Source organism: Takifugu rubripes, chromosome 3 (genome assembly GCF_901000725.2).
Source record: "Takifugu rubripes chromosome 3, fTakRub1.2, whole genome shotgun sequence".
Classification (NCBI taxonomy): Eukaryota; Metazoa; Chordata; class Actinopteri; order Tetraodontiformes; family Tetraodontidae; genus Takifugu; species Takifugu rubripes.
In genome coordinates this window covers 15,013,102-15,034,000 of record NC_042287.1, presented here as the reverse complement: position 1 = coordinate 15,034,000, position 20,899 = coordinate 15,013,102, and the positions used below count along the sequence as shown (strand labels likewise).

At 47.0% G+C, this 20,899-nt stretch overlaps 1 protein-coding gene across 7 annotated transcripts; it reads left to right on the top strand.

The window, feature by feature from the left end:
- The first annotated feature begins 25 nt into the window (after positions 1-25).
- On the top strand, positions 26-19,614 carry dvl1a (dishevelled segment polarity protein 1a). 7 transcript variants are annotated; one of them, XR_003887789.1, is made up of 17 exons: positions 26-769; positions 5,605-5,674; positions 7,592-7,713; positions 10,610-10,728; positions 12,821-12,959; positions 13,403-13,496; positions 13,577-13,646; positions 13,723-13,862; positions 14,202-14,278; positions 14,421-14,488; positions 14,581-14,658; positions 14,747-14,884; positions 15,199-15,366; positions 15,449-15,664; positions 15,908-15,956; positions 16,947-16,985; positions 17,921-18,054. XR_003887789.1 is itself a non-coding variant. In XM_029833401.1 (16 exons), exons 1-15 carry the CDS (start codon positions 600-602, stop codon positions 16,949-16,951), a joined length of 1,674 nt encoding a protein of 557 aa, XP_029689261.1. In that variant the 5' UTR covers positions 26-599; the 3' UTR covers positions 16,952-16,985; positions 17,921-18,054. The 7 variants fall into 7 exon arrangements, 6 of the variants coding, with proteins under 6 accessions (XP_029689261.1, XP_029689260.1, XP_003963504.1 ...); XM_029833401.1 differs by lacking the exon at positions 15,908-15,956; XM_029833400.1 differs by lacking the exons at positions 16,947-16,985; positions 17,921-18,054 and having other exon boundaries at positions 15,908-16,907.
- Positions 19,615-20,899: the final 1,285 nt, after the last annotated feature.

Below are 20,899 nucleotides of genomic sequence, written 5' to 3'. Positions count from 1 at the left end.
TGTCTTATTATTACCCGCTTTTAAAGCGAAATAAAGGAAATTAATGTTTTTATTATTTTGCTTTCCGACATCATTTGTGCAGAATTTTGCAAGACAAAAATGTACAAATGCTAATAATAAGTCCCGGCACAGTGCTGGTAATAATTCCGTGCTGTGCCACAGTCGGAAGCTCCAGCAGCTCTTTGTTCCTGCGTTCCGTGCTCGCTCCTGCGCGTAAATGGAGCCGTCGTCGTGCGCACAGCCCAGACACGCCGCTAGATGACAGCACTGTCTAACCAATTAGCCTGCGAAAAATAGCAAGTATTCCCAACATATCACAAGGATGTGGACTGTCCCTTCCTGTTTTAGTACCGACAGAGCCACCGTACCGCCTCACACTGGAGCTGGAACACACGCACTCACGACGCGATTATGCCTGGATTTTCGCTGCGCTCGTCTCACACTCGGAGCTGTGTTTCCCGGCGTGGTCTGTGCTCTTTTCTGTGTTAGGGAATGCTGTTATGTTAGTCCACGGGTAGCTGGTAACATAGCAGGCCTGTTTATAGCGCTGCCAACCCTTGTTCCTTTCCTGTGTCAATGATTGTCCTCCCCGCACTCTCATGGCGGAGACCAAAATCATATATCACATCGACGAGGAGGAGACTCCTTATCTAGTCAAACTGTCCATTTCTCCAGAGAAAGTCACCTTAGCGGATTTTAAAAATGTCCTCAACAATCGGCCGGTCAACAGCTACAAATTCTTCTTCAAATCGATGGACCAGGATTTTGGGTGAGTAGCCGCGCTCCGTGGTTATTCCGGTCATTATTATTAGCCTGCTCGCCGGGCGGACGTGCTTTTTCTGACCGCCGTGGAGTAAATTTGAAGCTGCCCGTCAGGCAGGCTGTGATCGGCAGCGGCAGCAGCAGCCTGCAGCGCTGCTGGTACATGTGTGCGGTGAAGTGCGGTGCCATGTCTGTTCCCATGCTGCCTGGCACCTGCTCGTTATTCCAGGCTGTCCTGTGCGCAGTGCAGGAGACACACGAGTGTTTGAAGTGATACCAGATCTGTCCGGAGCCGTAATGACGCAGCCCCACACAGGACCAGACCCCTGGCTCCGCTCATTAGTGTCAGCATTAACCCGTATTAACGTCAGTTCATTCATCTGTTAATGACAAAGCCTCCGCATGTTCCGAACCTGCCCCTTTTGGTCAGTTTGGACGTGATTCTGACTCTTCTGGGCATAAACGTGTTTTCCTTCATTAACAATGGCCCAGGAAGCTGTATTTATTTACTGCACATGCAGCCACACAATGGAGTGCAGGTGAATCCCACGAGCATATAGAAAAACCCACAAACTAAATGAGTTTGCACAATCCAAAGAGGTCCGTCCAACCGTTTCCTCTTTTTTAATAATAGAAAGTATTGGTGTTTAATCATGATATTACGGGGATATCCAGCAAATATTTGGTGAGACCTGCAGCCACATTGAAAGTCTGTTTTTTTTGCACTGACCTGTGTGTCTGCTCTAACTTGTTTCTTAATTTCATTGTTAATTTTATTCCAGCTTCTCCTGGAATTAGCTGCACCCTCCCCTCCCTTCTCTTTTTGTCACATCCTGATTTTTCGAAGTTGCAGCAGCTCTGCAGATCTCCTAACGCTCCCTCGGTCAGCGGGATCCACTCGTGTGGGGCCTCTGAGCAGCCGCGCTCGAGCGTGTGAATGCTCCGGTGGTGCAAACACGAGTGCAGGAAATGCGGAGACGCTGTCCACAGAGTCAAAGGTCATATATTTCCATAGCAGTCTGACCTTGTGAGGGAAACGGGCTCTTCCTGGTGGCAGCCCGGTCTCGGTGCGGGGTTTTGTCCTCGGCCCCGGCTTCCTGTCTCTGTTGCACTGGAGGCCGGCCTATTCGCTGGGCCTCAGGTGATCCTCAAGCAGATTATGGAAACAAACAGTGTGTGTTTGCTTTCTCCACATGGAGCCGTGGCTGTGTGTCGCTGCGCACATGGCTGCACTTGATCAGCCTGCTCAACAAAGCGGGTTATTGATTATGGTGGATGTGGTCTCTGTCAACTGACTGCATTTCTCATAAAGCTGCTGCTGGCGCAGGATGAAGGGATCTTCATCCGAATCGTCGCCTTTGAGTTAAGGTTGAAATTTTGGGGCTCGGTTAGAGCCGTATGGTACTGGCACAGTATGGAAGGAGGCTCAGTCAAAGGCACAGAGGACAGCAGCGCTTTGTGGTAGCCACGCTGGCTATACTGCACGCACAAACAGTATGGCTGCCGGAGGAATTAGCTGGGGAGGAATAAGGCTGCTGAGCAGAGAGGGAAAACATCAAATCCCTTGCAGTTATAGACAGTGTTTGAAATGTAAATGAGCAGTCAGTGCAGGGTCCTCTGTAGTCGACCCCCTGCTACGCTGGAAAAACCAGCCAATTTCTTAAGGGATCGCCGAGCTACTAGAATCGACCCTTCACGCGTTGACCGCACAAATTCACTGAAACGGCTTCGCCACGAAATGTCCCAGTTTACCCGCATCGTTTCAGTTTCTCAGACATGAAGGGACGAGCTGGATTGTGAAGAACCGGTGTGACTGTAGGGTGCGGAGTTTCCACTCGCACAACAAAGCCCCGCAAACGAAACAAACATTTCTTCCTGCACATTTTGTGTTTCATTTCTCCTTTGATATTCATTTATTCACTCATTCATATTTATTATTATGGCAGGAGACGAAATGAGGCTGGATTTTTTTCGGCTTTTTCGGAGACTTCAAGGTGATGTTGTGGTGTTTTTGTCACCAGCGTTGGCGGGGGGAGAGGGTCTGGGACCTCACTATAATGCAAGTCACAGAGGCTCTGTGGTGCTGAGGAGGCAGCCAAACCCAAGGTCTGAAAAAAAAACCCAGTCTTGTTTGTGCTTCAAAAAACAACGTGGCTGTTGCAGGGGCGCTTTTTTCCTGCTGAAATGTGGAGGAACAAATGCAGCCCTGCAGCACCTGCCTGGGTTTGAAGGTTATGCTGCATTTCTGTGTTTGTGACCGTGATACTGACCAGACTATTTAACACCGAGCACAGCTGTGAACAAAAGAGAAGCTGTCTTTGTGTCACATAGACAGCTTAAGACACTATTAAACCTTTCCAGATGGTTAAGGTTGTATACAGTGGCGCTCAGGCAACACGCTTTATTGCATTAAGCCTATCTAATTTGCCCCCAAATATTTAGCTTCCCTGTTTATAGCATCATTATAGCGTCAGCCCACCAAATTGGTCGGCCTGCCGGCTGATGTTGGCTGGCTTTTCCTGCCCCTGGTTTCTGGATTTAGACTGCAGCCCTCCCCTGCCTCTGAAAACACAAACAAATACGTCTAATCTTCCCCAGCTACACAAATATCCCCAGCGGTGGAATATTTAGCGATCACCAGGGAAAAATCTTCTGTCATTATCCTGTGAATTCTGCTCGGAAGTCTCGAAGCGGTCGGATCTGCGACGGCAGCCGGGACCGGACACATGCTTCTCTCAACAGACCGTGCGCGTAGCTGAGAAGAACGCGCGCCGCGGCCTCGTTACCACATGACCGAGATGACGTCTGCTTTGAAACTATTTCACGGCTGCTCAGCTTTCAGTTCTTCTATCAGATATGTTGGAGAGATTTTTCTGTGCCAGCTCTCAGTTCTAGAAATTCTAAAAATGCTGTGATGCAAGCGGACCTTATTCCTGTTCCATGGTCAAAAGAAGAAGCACTGCTGATATTTTGCTTGTGCGGGCCACTCCCACTTCCTCGCCATTCACCTTACAGCTGGTCACTCAGAGGATGCAAACACTTCCTACCTAACAAGCAGCCGGCGGAGTCGGCCCGCGCCTCCCTCCCGTTTTCCTTCCAGCGGTTACATTGGGGCTCGGTCATCAGTTCCAGCCACAAGGCTACGTTATCTCTGTCCACCACTCCCAGCAACAACGCTCCCAACACACACACACAAGCGCACACAACTAGCTTGGCTAATCATTTCACTGGCGGGGAAGTTCTGGCAAACAAGAAGTGGGGGAAAATGAAATCTGAAAAGTCGCTGTCAGAAACACCGCGGCTTTAAAACCTTCATATGCTTTCCTGTCGTTGCCTAGCCGAGCCTCTTCCTTTTCATGTTCCGGGTTCAAAGCCGAGAAGCCAACGCGAGATCTGCTCGGGGTCTCAGAAATGCTCCTGCAAGGAAAATCCTCCGCCAAAAAAAGCCAAACAAATACGCTCAGTCACGCAGATCAGCGGAACCGGGACTGTTAAATACATCAGCGGCTGGGAGGGGGCCGATGTCACCATCCTGGAATTTCTCCTTTTTGATAAAAGGAAAATATTAGGTTTAGACAGAATAAGGGAAAACCAAACCCCCGAAAGGGTTTGAAAGTTTACAATTTTATTTAGTTATTACAGAGATTGTTCAGTTTTGAATTTCTTTGCCTCTGGTAACAGACAGATAACCGAGTATTTGAGTCTTAAAAAATAAGTTATGCTTAGAATGTTATGTCACCATTTATTTATACTTTATATCGGCAGAATCAAATTCGTTAACCACAATGTAGATTAATGAATAAAATGTGAAAAGGCAGAAACAAACATCTCTGGCATGTTTTTCCTCTGACATTCATTAATAACTGTTGCTGTTGGATGAATGTCACATCTTAAATACCTCTACTGTTTAGTGCGACGTTCTCGACGTGCCCGTGACTTGTTCCTGCAGTCTTGATCGATGTTGCACAGCAGCTGTGTTGAGTGGTGGCGGCCAAACTGTGGCCCAGCAGGTCAAAGGGTAACTGGGAGGTATTTTTGTTGGGAATTTTACAGCTGAAGATGAACATCAGCTCACACATTAGATCCCTCTGTTAATACAGCTGCTGCTGCACCTTCAGGAGCCTGAACGGGCTTAAAAATAACCTGTGAAGATAAGAAATATGAAAGAAATAACCCATATGTACTTATACTAAAAAGATCCAGCAAACACCCATCTTCCTAGATTTAAAAATAATTTCTTGCAGCAGATTTTGAAAGTAAGATGAGTTTTATATTTAAATGATACACGTTTGTAACACAATGTGTACTTTAGCTTTAAAAAAAAATTAACCACTGAAAGTTCAAATTCTTTGAATTTGATTTTAACTGAATAAATGTGAAAATGCATTTTTTTTAAAAAAATATTATGATAAAATTAAGCTTTTAGGGGGAAATGAGAAACACTTGCTATTTGTTTAAACCCATTTGTGATAGAATTGGTCAGTGATGGACTTGATCTATCTGCAGTAATACAATCGATCTATACACTAAATATATAGGTTACCCATCCATCCACGCACACATAACAACAGGCCCATTCATCGCGGAGTTATGACCTCATCTGTGGCAGGTACAGATCGCCGTGGTTACCGTTGCTGCCTCTCTGTCACCTGTGTCATCGCTGCCACTGAGCTCATCTGTGGAAAATATGACTTATTAATGATAGTGTAAACGGTGCAGGACAGTGATGCCCCCCCCCCCCCCCCCCCCCACGCACGCTGCTCTCTGCCCCCCCCCCGGTGTTTTCCTGGTTACTCAGCCCGTCTGTCCTGTCCCTTAACCTGTCTTTCTGTCCTCCCCCAGGGTCGTCAAAGAGGAGATTTCCGACGACAACGCCAAGCTGCCCTGCTTCAACGGGAGAGTAGTTTCCTGGGTAAGTGAGATGGATGGAGCGCTCCTGCTCGGCTCTTAACAAAGATGTGCGCCGCGCACGTGGCTCATGTAAACGTAACGCCTCCACAGTGCTTTACCTACACTCAACTTTGAACTCGCCACGTATGGGCTGTGATTGATTCCATTTGATATGAGACTTGGCAGCTGTGACAACATACCATCACACGTTGTTGAGTTTGATTACTAGGAATCATCTATTGACTTCAGGAGCTTTCTAATCATCCCTAATTACAGACAAATGGTCCGAAGAGGCTGATATTACGTACAGTGACAAGTAAAATACAGATTAAAGTAACTTGTCATGTCCTGTGGTTGGACATAATTGACAATCTGCACATTTAATCTAGTTGATGTTTGTGTTTTTCCTTTTTTTAAAAACAAAAAAATGCTGTAAAAACACACTGTATTGATCTCGGGGTTGTAATTAATTACTCCCCCTGATGTCCCCACAGGGAGGTCAGAGGTCAGAATCGGCGGCAGCTGTAATGTTGTTAAAGACTGTCGTCTTCAATATCACTTAAGCAACGTCGATATTAACAACATGCGGTCTGTAATTTAAGTGTGGTCTCACTAAATCTCAGTGCCGCCTGACAGCCTGTCTACATTTATTTCCATCACACATTTGATTAAGTTCCCCCCACACAAAGCCTGTTTTCTTTAACCGATGCACCCTGTTGACTGCGGTACTCTGTCATGGTTAATGTCATTTAACATAAAATAACTCAAATAACATTAGTTCTGTAAGTTATAGATTTGTCAATACAAGAATAAATAAGGTTTGACATGAAGCTTGAATAAAGTGGTAATGGACTGACTGAGAGTGTGTGTGTGTATACTATATTATTATTTTTTAAATTCAGTATCTGCATTTGTCCTATTTATCTCCTATTATATACTGTAATGTGTACGGTGGCTCATTTTATCTAATTATTATAAACAACAATTTCGTTTTTCATACAGTTTAAATGTAAAGAAATCAAAGTCCACTTGAGCTGTAAGATTTCACCAGCGTCTGAGAACATACGGTGGCCTCTAGGGAACAAAATGTATTTTCCACAGCTGCTTCCGTGAGTTACTTCCAGTCCAGAAGTTTGTTGTTGTAGATATATTTAGAATTTAGCTCCGCAACATGAAATGTAGCTTCATACACCAGAAATGATTGGAGCTGATGGATAATATTGTCATAGGCAGAATGTCTGTTTGTCCATTCCAGGCTTCCGTAGAATCATTCTAACAACCAAAGCCTCAAACCCATTACAGAGTGCTTACTATTATAGCTGATAAAAATGTGCCTGCTAATAATATATTTGTTTACTAAGCCATCTGGCAAAGCCAAGATCAAGACTAAATCTACGTGTTAATTAATTTTAGACAGAAAACCAGTCATGGAAGAGAAGCCGATGGCAAACGTGAAAAAAAAATCCTTTCCGGTGTGTGAGAAAGAGCCAAGAAAATCAGGCACAGGTATCATCTAAAGGCCTAACGATGTCAGATAACACCGACTGTGAGACCCATCACCCTCCTGGCGCTCCACACGACGGCGCTTAGTGGCTGCCTGCTTTATCTTTCATTATCGTGGCTCAGATGAAAGGAGCGTAGTTGTATCTTTGGGTCATCATATGTCCTCCTGTCTGCTGACATTCCACTGAGTGAAAGCACTGTTGTTTTTCCTCGTTCTCGCTGTTGTTCCTGCAGCCATCTCGGCCCCTCCGCAGCCCTTCATTGGGCAGCGTTTCCTCGCGAGGACTCGCGCTCGCGACGTCTTTGTCGACGTTGTCGCTTGATCTTCTCTCTCCCCACAGGAGGATTCATGTCGCTCAACGGTGTTTTGTTTTTTCCCCGTTTCCCCAACCCAAACATGTCTGCTCTTTATCATATCACCCTCTGTCTCCTCCAGCTGGTCCTGGCAGAAAGTACACACTCTGATGGAGGATCTCAGTGCACCGAGAGCCACCCAGAGCTGCCCCCTCCCCTCGAGAGAACAGGGGGCATCGGAGACTCGCGGCCCCCCTCCTTCCAGTAAGTAGGCTGATTACTGCCTGTCATGTATGCGCAATTACGCGCGCGCGGGGGCATGCAGGCAAATGAATTCAAGCTACACGGCCCTGCACGCCAGGCAACCTTTGTATTCCGCGGCGAGCCATATGTGCTAATCAGAGTGTGGAAAGCTCATCAGCGGCAGCTAGTACGGGATGTGTAGGTGGTCTTCACACCTGTGAGCGAATTATGGCATGAAGTACGTGCTAAAGCTTGAGTGTGAGCGCGCATGGGTGTGAGTGTTTCTCTCACCACCGTGTATGTCCCCTCCCGCCCACTCAGCCGTGGAGCAAGGCGTTAGTCCACTCATCTATGTAAACACGATGCGTACGCCGCCAGTGCTGCTGATACTTGAAATAGCCTGCGCAGCTTACATATCTTCGGGCGAATCCTCGGCACGGCCCATTGTGTTCATCCACTAAAAGCATTCATCCTTCCTACAAAAGCATATGTGGCCCAAAAGGACGCCGGTGCGTCGGGTTTTCTCATCGGGGGATGGTTATCTGGAGTCCGGCGCTGATTTCTGACTCGCACATTTGTGAATGTACTTGCACAGGAGAGACCCCAATCTAAATATAGCTTTAAAAACGGGGGCACTGGGGGTGAGGCTTGCCATTACACCGCTAGAGCAATATGGCTGGGGTTCTATATTGAGAACGTGCAATCTGTCTGGTCTCGCTGTACCTCTTTATTCAGCGTTTGACATCCCAGCTCTCTTTTGCCCTCTACGGGCTGTGCCCCACTGCTCAGCTGTCAGCTCCCTTGATGATTTTATTGTTCCTGGCCAGCTTCCTCCAGGACTGCTGCCACCTTGTGGACTAAAAAGGACATTGCGCCATAAATCGCGCCTTTCTCCTCCCTCGCTCTCCTCGTCTCTCTCCCTCATCGACTCAGACAAGCCTTTCTCTCGGAGCAGCAGCATGCTGAATTCCCTATAGCGAGCCTCCTCTCTTTCTGAAATGAATCCAGTCTTCCACCCCCTCCCCTCTGAAAATAGCTAGAATATTATTACCACTTCATTTCTCTTTGTGCTTTATTCATGCATTTCGTGTGTTTGTCGGCGTGAATGGCTCTATTTGATGAACTGGCAGAATAGGTGTTTTGGGCTGAGAATGGACACAACTGATGTCTCTCTGCCTGGTAATCCGGATTAACCGACATTAAAAGCACCCATCTCCATTTCCCAAGGGAGGGTAGGTTGCAGGGGGGCAGTTGGCAGCAGGGAGAAGGGAAGGGGGTTGAAAGGGGGTGGCAGTTGTTCACAGCTGCAGCTGAGCGCCGTCGATAATCTCCCCCAGATCAACAGACTGGCCGCCCGGTTGGACAGCAGCCATCGGGGCCACGAGCGCGTCGGTGACCTCTTCGCGACCCACCAATGAGAAATGCGCGGCCATATTTGCATATGTTGCACTGGGGTGTTGCTGGTGAAACCAGGTGGATCCATTAGTGCGCCACAGTGCGAGCGTGCCTCGGTGAGCCTTTTACACCCGCTGAGGGAACGCCGCAACATCCAGTCGGCTCTGTTTTGATTTGCATTGATCAGCCGCACGTGAGCTGTGTGCTACAGCGCACGCCACGCCGTCGTGTTCATGCCCCTTTTGCCCTGTTTGGACACATTAAATTAAATCGAAATAAATTACCATATCAATATCTATCAAATAACATCAGTTATGTTGCATTTATTGTCAGTTGAAAAAGTGTCCTTAGCACAAAATGAGCATAAGTAATGATTTATTAGCTTAAAATGAGCATTTTCAATAAAAAATATTACAGATACAGTATTACCATCCATATACATTCTGCCTTTTTCAATTATTGCCTCTGTAACCTTTAAAAACTGATAACTTAGGAGAGATGAAAAAGAAATCTAATCTAAAATGCTTCCTGAATAACATAGTTATAAATTAAACAATTAAATTATAATAAAAGACAACAAAAGGACAGCGTCTTGTTTGGAGAAAAAAAATGTTTTTGAGCAGTAGTAAAGGAATAATCCATCACCTCCTCAGGTGAGACTCGGAGCCGTGACAGCCAGAGAGGGAACATCTGTACGTTGAAGCTTTGACTTTGACGTGTCAGGAACGCTGCCGGGGTCTAAGACCGGGGTCGGGGTTAACGTATGGGCTGCACCACTGGGGGCTGCGTGAGCTTTAAAGGTGGAATCTAAAATGAACTGGGAGCCAGAATTGTGCTCGTGTGACACCTTCAGTTGAACCCACTAATAAGCCGTACACGCTGCGCACACACTCTAGTGTGTGTGGAAGACTGTCAGGGTGTTTTAAAGTTCTCAGCAGCTTCAGGTTTCTTGTAGGTGCCTCGGCAGGTGTGTAAGTCCCTTAACCCCGACGCCTGAGGCCACGGCGTGAGCAACCCGCTGCCAGAATAACAATCTGCCCTCCGGCCCTGTCAGAGCCCCCCCCCCCCAGACTCCTCTAAGGCTGCGCGTGTACAGACCGGGCCCTTCCTCAGCCCACACCTGATCTACCACTTCTCCCTCCTTTATGCAGTCTGTCATTCTTCTCCCCCAATCACACTGCAGGCACCATCTGGGCTTTCAATGGGTCTCATTAATGCCCGTATTGTCAGGCGCGGCTCCCTCGCAGGGTATCTGTTCATTAGTGACACTTAGTGAAAAACACATCACATACCTCAGAACAATGAAACTGCTATTTTGGCCAGAGGGACTGAATTTGAAACAGAGTGATAATATGAGTTGCGTATTCCCCCGAGGCCGAATGGCAGGCAAACAGATATTACAACAGACAGCACCTTGTAGCTGGGGATTAGCTCAGGGGTGACTGGAGAGCTAATTTTGTGTGGGGGAGCTTGTGTTTTGCGCATCATTAAAAGTCTAACTGAAGTTTTGTGTGTGCGACAGCGCCAACGCGGTGAGCAGCCGAGACGGCCTGGACACGGAGACGGGTACGGAATCTCTCCTGAGCCACCGCAGAGAGCGGGAGAGAGAGAGAGCGCGGAGGAGAGCTCGGGAAACGGAGCGTGAGTATAATCAGGCAGTATTCTAAAAAAAAAAACCACACACACAGACGGTGCTGTCAACATTCTCACACCTGCGAAGCAGAGCGATGACTGAGGGAGGTGAGGAGTTCACCAAAAGTCGCAGATTCTAGAATCCTCCAGCCTGCTCGATAATTGTTCTTCTTGTGTTTCCCGCCTGTGGCTCAGGTTTATGGTCAGAGGCTGTTTTTCCACCCGCTTCAGTCTCGTCCTGCGAGTTCTCCTCAGCAGGAAACGCTGGTGTTTCAGTCGGATCAGACACTGCTGAGGCGCAGATGCTGCCAGGGCGGGAAATTATATACACTGGCAACAAATCCAAGCCTGCAGTTATGGGCAGATTCCACTCATGACCTCCTCAAGGCTGTAGGAAGAGCAGGAAACTGCTCACATGCTGGGAACATCTGTTTTGAATATTCACGTGCGCTGGTTCCATCGCTGTCGTGCTCTGGACTTGGTTGTGTCCTATTCTTGTTTTGCTGTTGCGGCTCTGCTGTTGACGAACGTTTGGCCTGGATTGAGGCCCATGTTCGCACACGTGCACTCTCCTCTGGCTTGTTTCCTTTAATTAATTGACACCATTGGGAGGAATGATGTTGTTCTCAGTTTACCGGCGGTTTCACGGCTCATAAATCTCTCGAGTAAAGACCTGCAGTTGTCTGAGTGTTGGCTGTCATTGTCGCAGTTTCCCTCCTCCTTAGCTCACAGCCTGCAGCCTCCACGGAAGCAGGAATTTCCCTGATACCTTATACCGTACCTTACGATATCTTGGGTGATATTGTGTGTGTCGATTGGTTAAAGTTTAGATTTCTCCTCTGACTTTCTGTCTGAGCTGCCAGTGACCGAAAAACGGGCTTTAAGAAAAAACATTGTGGGGCTGTTTGTGAATTTTAATAACCCAGAAAGTGTTGCAGACGCTGGAACGCGGCTGAAGGTCAAACGCTCGCGTGACACGAAAACAGCTGGCGGCGCTGCAACAAACTTTCTAAAAACAATATTTTTGCCACACTTTTCTACGAAAAGCGCGACAGCCCGATGGTGTCGTCGCTTGGGGCAGGTACGGCAGAGAACAACAGGTCATCTGAAATCCCATAGCATCTCTGGTTTGGAGAACGGAGCGATGTGATTGGTGGAGGCAGATTAGCAGTCATTCTATAGTTGCGTTCCATCGGGGGGAGGAGGCAACACTTTGTCCTGACTCGGCTCAGTTTGTCCACGATTTGGATGGAGACACACGGCCGGCTGTGGTGAGAGGGATTTGAGGCCTTTAGTCTTTTGGTGATGCTTGATTTGAAGCTAATTTGCTTAAAAAGTATTAATTATAGAGCATTTAAACCCAATCCTGGATCCTACTGTTCTAGTTATGAGGTTTGACATTTACTGTTGTGTAAATGCTGTTCTGATGAATAACAAAAGCTGTTCGGTTGTGAAACATTAACCTGAGCTGATAAATGCATTGAGGATTTTAAAAGTTTTTATTCTGCTCTTCTTTTGTGTCTGGCTGCCTCTGTTGTAGATGAGCTGCGACGCCTGTTGAAAGTCAGCGGCAGGTTTCAGAATGGCTCGGTGAACCCGCACGCTTGCTTTGTTCCCTCTGCGAGAGGAAATGTGCTGCGGTGAATCCTCGCCGTCCCTCTGCTGACTGTTTTAGCTCGGCTTTGAAAAGGGGGGGGGGAGAAAGAAAGAAAAAGCACCTTTGGGGCGGATCTAGCGATGGGATCAGCCACATTGCTGGAATGTTTTGCTCGCTCTTGGCGAGCGTGCACGCTGCCACACCCTCTTCGCTTTCTCAGGCCTTTCCAGCCAGTCCGCTGCTACCCCGAGGCAACGCCACGTCGTTGGCAGTGTAGGTATGGGGGTCCGTCTGAGCAGGGGCCCAGCATTACCTATATTACCACACGGGAACAAGTTGACGGTCGCTGTGTTTTCTGAATCCGTTATTGCATTTTCTTGATTGTATTAATATATTTGTCAGGATCTTGTGCTCATCTCTGTAGCCCCCCCTCTTCCCCCCCTCCTGTGATGCAGCGCGGACTCCCGCCTGATTCATGATGCTCTTTTCTCGTTTCCCTTCCAGTCCCTCGCATCAACGGTCACTCCAAATCAGAGCGCACGGCGAGGGACTCGGCCATGGGCTACGACAGCGCCTCGGTAATGAGCAGCGAGCTGGAGTCCAGCTCATTCGTGGACAGCGAGGAAGATGAGGACGCGAGCAGGTAAACTCTGACCTCACATCAAAGAAGCTTTTTATCTTGCAGTGGGAACACTGACTTCACTTGTTTACATCCTGTGTTATTAGATTTTCATGTTTGGTTGGTTTTTTTTTTAGTTAATTCAATGATTTATGTACGTTTTACTTCCATTTCTGCTGTTTCTCCTGAAGGCCATTACGTTTTAGTAACTGGCATTTCTTTTTGCAGTTACTATTTAGCTTTTAGCACAAACTTAATTTTAATTGCCAACTTATTAAATAAAATTTTTTCTTGTGACTTATTTTCCAAAAAATTGGATAAAAGAAATGAAGACATTAAAAACACAAAATCATTACAGTGTTGATGTCATTTTGATTGAAGAATTAATATAGGATTATTGATTTACGTGTCTTGCATAATAAACAAATTAATAAACTGTTTTGCTCCTCTGATTTTTCTTTTTTCAGGCTCAGCAGCTCCACTGAACAGAGCTCCTCTTCACAGTTGATGCGTCGACACAAGCGGCGCCGACGGAGACACAAACTGGCTAAAATCGACCGGGTGAGCACCTTTGAGAGCCTCCACTCCCCCCCCCCCCCCAACACGTCCTTCACGTCTGTTGCCGTCTTCTTGCCTTTCAGTCTTCGTCCTTCAGCAGCATCACCGACTCCACGATGAGCCTCAACATCATCACCGTCACACTCAACATGGGTAAAACTTTACGTTTATTCGCACGCGTCCGCGCGGACGAGGGCCCCATTTGACTGTTGTCTTTCACCCCTGACAGAGAAGTACAACTTTCTGGGAATCAGTATTGTTGGTCAGAGTAACGACCGGGGAGACGGTGGCATTTACATCGGCTCCATCATGAAGGGAGGAGCTGTTGCTGCTGACGGGAGGATAGAACCTGGAGACATGCTCCTCCAGGTATGCAAATCCCTTTTTACACGTGATAAAAACACACCTGCTGCTGCATAGGAAGGCTTTTGTTTCTGAGGTTTTATATGGTCGTCACGTCTGTGGCAAGGCTGTTCGCTGCCTCTCCTTTTCCTTCCTGTTTCTCTGTTTAATCTATGTGCAGCAGCATTCTGTGGCTACGCCCACTGTACGACACATGAAGCTGAATTTGTTGTAGCCCCACACTGAGAATGTGTTTTTTTGTGATCTTCACTGTGCAAAAATCAGCATTCAGGCCTTTGAAGTTTGTTTTAATAGAAAAACTGCAAATGAGACCAACAAAAAACCATTATTTTTATGCCAAAACAGGTGAACGATGTCAATTTTGAAAACATGAGCAACGACGACGCTGTGAGGATCCTCAGAGAGATTGTTTCCAAACCTGGGTAACCAGATTATTAACTCTAACCTTCTGAGCGTCAGCTACCGACACTTTGTTCTTCTGGAGATCAGACCTACCTTTTACTGTATATTCGGTGAAGTTTGCTTCATTTTCCACCAAAATCCTTTTTTTTTCTTCCTTTCCAGGCCCATTAGTCTCACCGTTGCCAAGTGTTGGGACCCATCTCCACGAAGCTACTTCACCATCCCTCGTGGTAAAAGAGCAAAACCCACCTTTTAATCATGTTTGCAGTGTTCTGACTGCTGTCGCTGACTCGGTTCTGACGCGTTTGCTGCATTTGTTCAGCTGAACCAGTGAGACCCATTGACCCCGCTGCCTGGATTTCACACACCACCGCCTTGACAGGACCATATCCTCACTATGGTAACCGCAACACTTCCATCATCTACAGCAAAATGCCATTTTAAAGGTTGTGGTGGTCACGTCTCTCTCACAAACTCCTCTGTTGCAGCAGAACTAGAAGACCTGCCTCTGTCTGCAAATAAAACAGACATGGCCACTATCGTCAAGGTGATGCAGTTACCTGACTCTGGCCTAGAGATCCGAGACAGGATGTGGTTGAAGATCACTATCGCCAATGCTGTCATTGGTAAGAAGTGCAGAACTGAGTCAACAGTTCACACTTAAAAGAAACTTTGATTTGAACTTTTAAGTTGGATGTACTGCAGAATGACAGATGAGCAATAACAGTTGTTTCCACCAACTCATTAAGTCACTTCTTTATAATTCCTTCACGGTCAACTTGGTTGCGTCATTGGAAATCAGCTGTAACTTTAAATATCCATCGATACGCGTTTACTTCAACATAAATATCGATTAAGGGGGGTGTGTGTCGCCACTGTGGTTGTGACTTGTTAATGACGGTGGGTTTGTTCAGTAAATTTCCTCATCTGTTCTTGTCAGGTGCTGACGTGGTGGACTGGCTTTTCTCCAGAGTGGAAGGTTTCAAGGATCGGCGGGATGCACGGAAGTACGCCAGCAGTCTGCTGAAACATGGCTACCTAAGACACACCGTCAACAAGATCACCTTCTCCGAGCAGTGCTACTACACCTTCGGAGACCTCTGCCAAAGTACACCTGCTTCTCTAAAGTGTGCGATGCAGGTTGGTGAATGCACGGAGTCCACTCACTGTCTGTGCTCTTTTCTATTAAGACATGGCCTCGCTCAATTTAAACGAGGGATCCAGTGGAGGAGGCTCTGAGCAGGATACGCTCGCACCGCTACCTCCCACCAGCAACCCCTGGCCCCTGGGCGGCCAGCCCTTCCCCTACCCTCCCTTCCCCTCCGCACCACCGAGCTTCCCGCCAGGGTACTCGGACCCATGCCACAGTTTCCACAGTGGGAGTGCAGGCAGCCAGCACAGCGAGGGTAAGTAGAGAGACCGAGGGGCAAGATGGTTCTTTGTGGGTTTTTTTGTGCTTCATTAGTTAACCGGGCCGTTTGACTCGACGCACAACACAAAATTCTCTTTAATCAATGCGCCCCTGACGTCTCGGTGCTAACACTCATGCTAATGTTAGCTTTAATCAGCTCGCTAGGTAGTGACCTGACACTGGATTAGAGCTTGATTGAATAAATATGTGTGTTTTAATGCAACTCTTACATGTCAAGGTCAGTCATGAGCATCTTGAGTCATGCGGCAGACAGCTTTGCAAACCGGGTTTGTACTCAGTAACCGCACGACTACAGAATGCCAGTTTGAATCGCTCTTCATCAGCTACTGAATGATTTTTACTTTGCGATTTGAATCAGAAGAGTTGACAACCTTGTGTTTCTGACGCATGCTCTTTTATATCTACACAGAGTGTAGAACGGTGTGTGTGCGTGTGGGTTGTGTGTGGTTGTGAGTGTGTGGGTTGCTTTAATGCCGAGTTACATGTCATCACTTTAAGTGATTCATCCATACGTCTCAGTTGCTTTTATCTGCTTGATATGCAGATATGCAGAGACTAGTTGATGCAATTTTATGAATTTGTTTCGGGGCATTTCTGGTGTTTGCAAACAGACCTGGGTGCTTGTGTGCTTGAACGCATGTCTTCATTATCTTTTCAAACCACATGCTCTTTGCACCCAGATATTCACAACCATCCTTGTTATTTGTACCTGAGGAGAAATTAAAATTTACATTTTTGTGTAAATCCTGTATCATTGGGCAGATGCTGCATTTGCACTTTTGTATCCAGGGACCTAAATGTAGGATATCATGTTGGCGGTTTGACTCTCCACCCCGGGGTCTGAGGGGACTGAGCTCTGAAACCTGATAAGTAAAACATGTCAAAACCTCCCTGCCGCTGAAGACTGAAGATCTGCTGGAAGCTGTAATGAAACATTATCTGCATTCTTCGATTATGTCTGCAGTCACCCTGCCTGACTTTGTCAGTGTGCAGTTAAACTTCTGGGTGTAAACAGCATATTTGGTGACCTCTGGTTTTTCTGCATAGGCTTGTGTGCATTTTCCATTCTTCTTTTGCATTTTAAGACACATTTTCATGACAGCTTTGCATTGGGTGATAAGGAAAAGGGCTAAAACAGGCATGGAAGGGGAATCCGGCCATAAAGGCTGGATGTCCTCGGTGTAGCTGTGAGCCGGGTTGAGCTGGGAGGTGTGTGTAATTCTGTTGTTCCCTCTGTTTCTGCTGGGCAACGGTAGACTGATGGAGGAGGTAGTCCCAGGACACTGGGGGAACCGGTAAGCCTGCTAATCCCCTTCTCCTCCTCGGCTGCTCTCTTTTCTCTGTCTCAGCACTCTTCCTTTTCCATCTTTTCTTCCTCCTCTCTCTCTCTGTCTCTCTCTAAGTGCTCAATATTCCCACCTTTAAGGTTTCTGCCTGTTACGTGTTCCATGTGTACCCTGTGCGTGACTCTCCTGAAGGTCTGTCCATCTATTTTGCACCTCTGGGCATGCATTTGTACTGTGCTGGGAGGCGCATGGTGCAGAGCAATCACTCCAAGGCTTATGCTACCATACTCACCGATAGGGGGCGATAACGCACCACTTTACCCAGTACTGTTGAGCTCGTTGAAGGAATGGGTGACTCGTTTTTACAGCAGTGTTGTACACATGACACATTACACAACCCTTGTCTTAAACAACATGCATGTGAACATGATGCCAATGATACGTCCAGTTCTGTTATGTTTTTTCATTGAAACCGAATGTTTCTGTGTGTGTGTGTGTGTGTGTGTGTGCGCGCGTGCGTGTGTGTGTCTGTGTGTGCGTGCGTGTGTTGTGTGTGTGAGAATATCGGATTAAGCCCATGCTACGGGGAGAAGTAATTGAGATAAATTTGTTTCCCTGGATTTTTGCCTAAAATCTGTCACACATTAAACAAATTGCTTCAATACCATGAATGTATTATACACATCCTGGTTTCCTGTTCAAAAAACAAATAAAACTGAAGTAGTGCCTAACTTTCTGCAGGTACTTTATGTTTGTCGCTTTACAATATTGATGCAGAGAACGGGCTCGATCGCTGTTCCATAAAAGCTCGATTAGATGTTTTGTTTAACGTGTGACCTTCAGATGGTTCCTAATCGGCTGTGCCTGATAGTCGACGTGACAGGCGACGTTAGGTGGGTTGCAGAGGTCCAAATTAAAATGTCCTTTTCCCCCTCTCTCAACAGGAAGCCGAAGCAGCGGCTCCAACCCCAGCGCAGGCAAAGGTAGACGCTCCTCCCCGCAGGAGAAGAGCCAGCGGTCAGCATGCAATGAATCGGAGCCCCGCATCCGTGGAGGAAGACGCGGAGAACGCTCTGCCAGCCAGATGAGCCATCAAAGCCACACCGTCTCTAGTCACAGTCACGCCCGATCGAGCCTCAGTCACAGTCACTCTCACAGGAGTCACCCCCACTCACAGAACAGCCACCCATCATTCAGCTACAGCCACGCCCCCTTCTCTCAGCCAGGACCGGGCTCGTGCGCTCACAGCGAGCGGAGCCACGCCTCCTCCTACGGCCCCCCAGGTTTGCCTCCCCCTTATTGCCTGGCCCGACTGGCCCCCAAACCCTCAGTCAGCAGCACTACGCCCCCTGGAGCCCCTCCTGGGAGAGAGTTGGCAGCCATTCCTCCCGAGCTCACCGCTAGCCGCCAGTCCTTCCAGCACGCCATGGGCAATCCCTGCGAGTTCTTTGTGGACATCATGTGACGAGACAGTGCCTTGTAAACAACACTGAGCACAACAGTTCTCCCCCCTCACCCCCTCTGCTTCTCTGACTCTCTCTAAGTGGGATGTAGACCATCACTGGTCTTCCTGTAATTTATGTTTCCCTGGAATCCAGAGTGTGTCGGAATCCAGAGTCCCCTCCCCACACACAAACACTCACACACCCACACAAACACACACAAGGCAGAAGTCCCCCTTTTGTATTGACGTGACGTATACAGTTTGTGAAACGTGAGTGCTAATTCAGTGTGGTGATTCTTCAAACGCTGCCACGCAGACTTTATTGGGAAACCAACCCAGGATGAATCCTGTTCCTGGCTGGGCCTGGATCTCAATCCCCAGGACCCAGACAAAGCAGCCAGGCATCGTCTGAGCTAGACTTCATGTTGCATGACTGTGTCAACTGCTTTAACGAGAGGAGTTTTCACAAATACTTTTGGTTAAAGTGTTACCCTTATTGGGAGGAGGAGTTACCTTCTGTCTCTGTCCTTAAGGAAAAAATCCATACACTGGATGTTTTTGTGATGTTATTTATGTGATCATGTTGCGTTGATGTGTCATACTTTTTGACTACACACAGCTGTCAGACAGACAATCAGGCCTCCCTCTTTGTGAACGAGCCGCCAGTTCCCGCTGTCCCAGCTGTGCACGGTCTAATGTCCCATTACGGCGGCGAGTGCTTCACAATCCTGAGGCACCACAACGCTCAAAGTGAGCCGTCGTCTTAAAAAAAAACCCTTTACAAACAGTAAACCCCCCACAGCTGAAATACAGGGTAAAGGCGAGTTTGGCAACTTGACTCAAAACCTCGGTTGTTTCCTTGTGATTAACAGTGTGATTAAAGCCAAAGTCTTACGTAATGTGATTAAAGTTCAAAAAGCACCAGGAGCTGTGATGTAAATTGGTTATCATCTGATCCTTCATGTGTTAGCATCTAAGTGACTTTTAGGGGAATCCTGACTCTCTGATTGTGACTCACCCCCCTCACACAACTTTAATTTCTACTTTCTAAATTACAACTATCAAAAGAAAATGAACACCCAAGAAACTACATTTAAGAGCACTTTTCCATTTTGTCTCCTTCCTTCCTTCCTTGGTATCAAACACTGTTTGCAATCGAAGCGTCCTCTTTGATTTTGTTCCTTTAAAAAAAAAGAAGAAGAAATTGTACATAGAAATTTATTATATATAAATAAACTATATATGTTAAAACGTTGTTTGTATTTGTTAAAGGTAGTCAGTAACATTTATTTTTTTCCACAGGACCACTAGATGGAGATATTGACGTGCGCTTTATTTAATAAGCCATTTAAATTCACTTGCACTTATATCTGAATTTAAATCATCTGGCCACATATTACAGCTAACACCTCTTAATCTTCCCAGCACTGGGGCTGCTCTGTACTTTCCCAGTGGGCTGCACCACTTGAAGGCTTGCTGCAGACCCCCCCCGGTCTGTTCGACCCACGGACCATGAAGGACTCACTGCCCCCACGTGAAGTGGTTTGTTACAGGAAGTATGACGTCCTTGCCTCCGGATGTGGTGCAAAAATGAGCCTCCCCCATGAGATAGTGAAGGCTAGGATGATATTTATAGATGACAGACGTTGACTGCTGTCACTAATGGTTGCAGGTTGAGTCGAGAGGCTGATGTCGGCCTACATGTTGAAACATTTGGACTTATTTACCAGCAGTGTGACTCGAGTTGCTCTGCTCGCAGCTCGTGCTTTCTGTGTCACCATGTTAATGAGGTGGGGTTTACCGTGACCCTGGAGCTGGTTGTAACGCTGAAGGTTAAAGTGTGGGAGGTGTTTGAGTTTTGTAGGCTGGTTTATGACATCACGCCCGCTGATGACCACGCGTGAGGAGTAATGTGGCAGAAGCAAAGAGGTTGTAAAGGTTAAACAGAAGAAGAAAAAAACCTACCAAATGTCAAATAAGTGTCATCTGGCAGTTTTAAAAGGTGATCCTAAAAACAAACTCAAAAAAATGAACTTAGTTTTCCCAAAGCTGGAACATGAACTGATCACAGAGGTTTAAAGGGAGTTAAATATCATCCGAGCTTTTTCAGGAAGGCACGAGTCATTTCCCCTTTCTGTTTCTCTTTCCCTGGTGTTGGAGTTCAAATAAATCTCCAGGACATGATTGCAACAGGTGACTAAATCCATGAGGGGAAATTTGGTGGCGATTTACCCTGGAACTTGTGATTCTGCTCTGGTCTAATGGAGGTGTCATGGTAGCAGCTTTCAGTTGTGCAATAATTTAACGGGAAACTAAACATCATCGTCATGCGTTCTGTGTTGTATTTAACGGTTGATTGTATTTGAGGGTTAAGTGATTATAGCTCAGAAAACAGGCTGACTTATCTTTAAACACATTCATCCTGTCCAGTCAGACCAAACACAAACTGTATTTCACCCATGGCCGAGAGCAGCCTCAT

What these genes read in the sequence shown, in the direction of transcription:
- dvl1a (XM_011602687.2), top strand. Translation starts at nt 600, where the DNA reads ATGGCGGAGACCAAAATCATATATCACATCGACGAGGAGGAGACTCCT. An exon ending in TCGCGGCCCCCCTCCTTCCA is followed by an intron (nt 7,714 to 10,609) that starts GTAAGTAGGCTG and finishes TGTGTGCGACAG; the next exon opens with CGCCAACGCGGTGAGCAGCC. An exon ending in CTTCGGAGACCTCTGCCAAA is followed by an intron (nt 15,367 to 15,448) that starts GTACACCTGCTT and finishes TTTTCTATTAAG; the next exon opens with ACATGGCCTCGCTCAATTTA.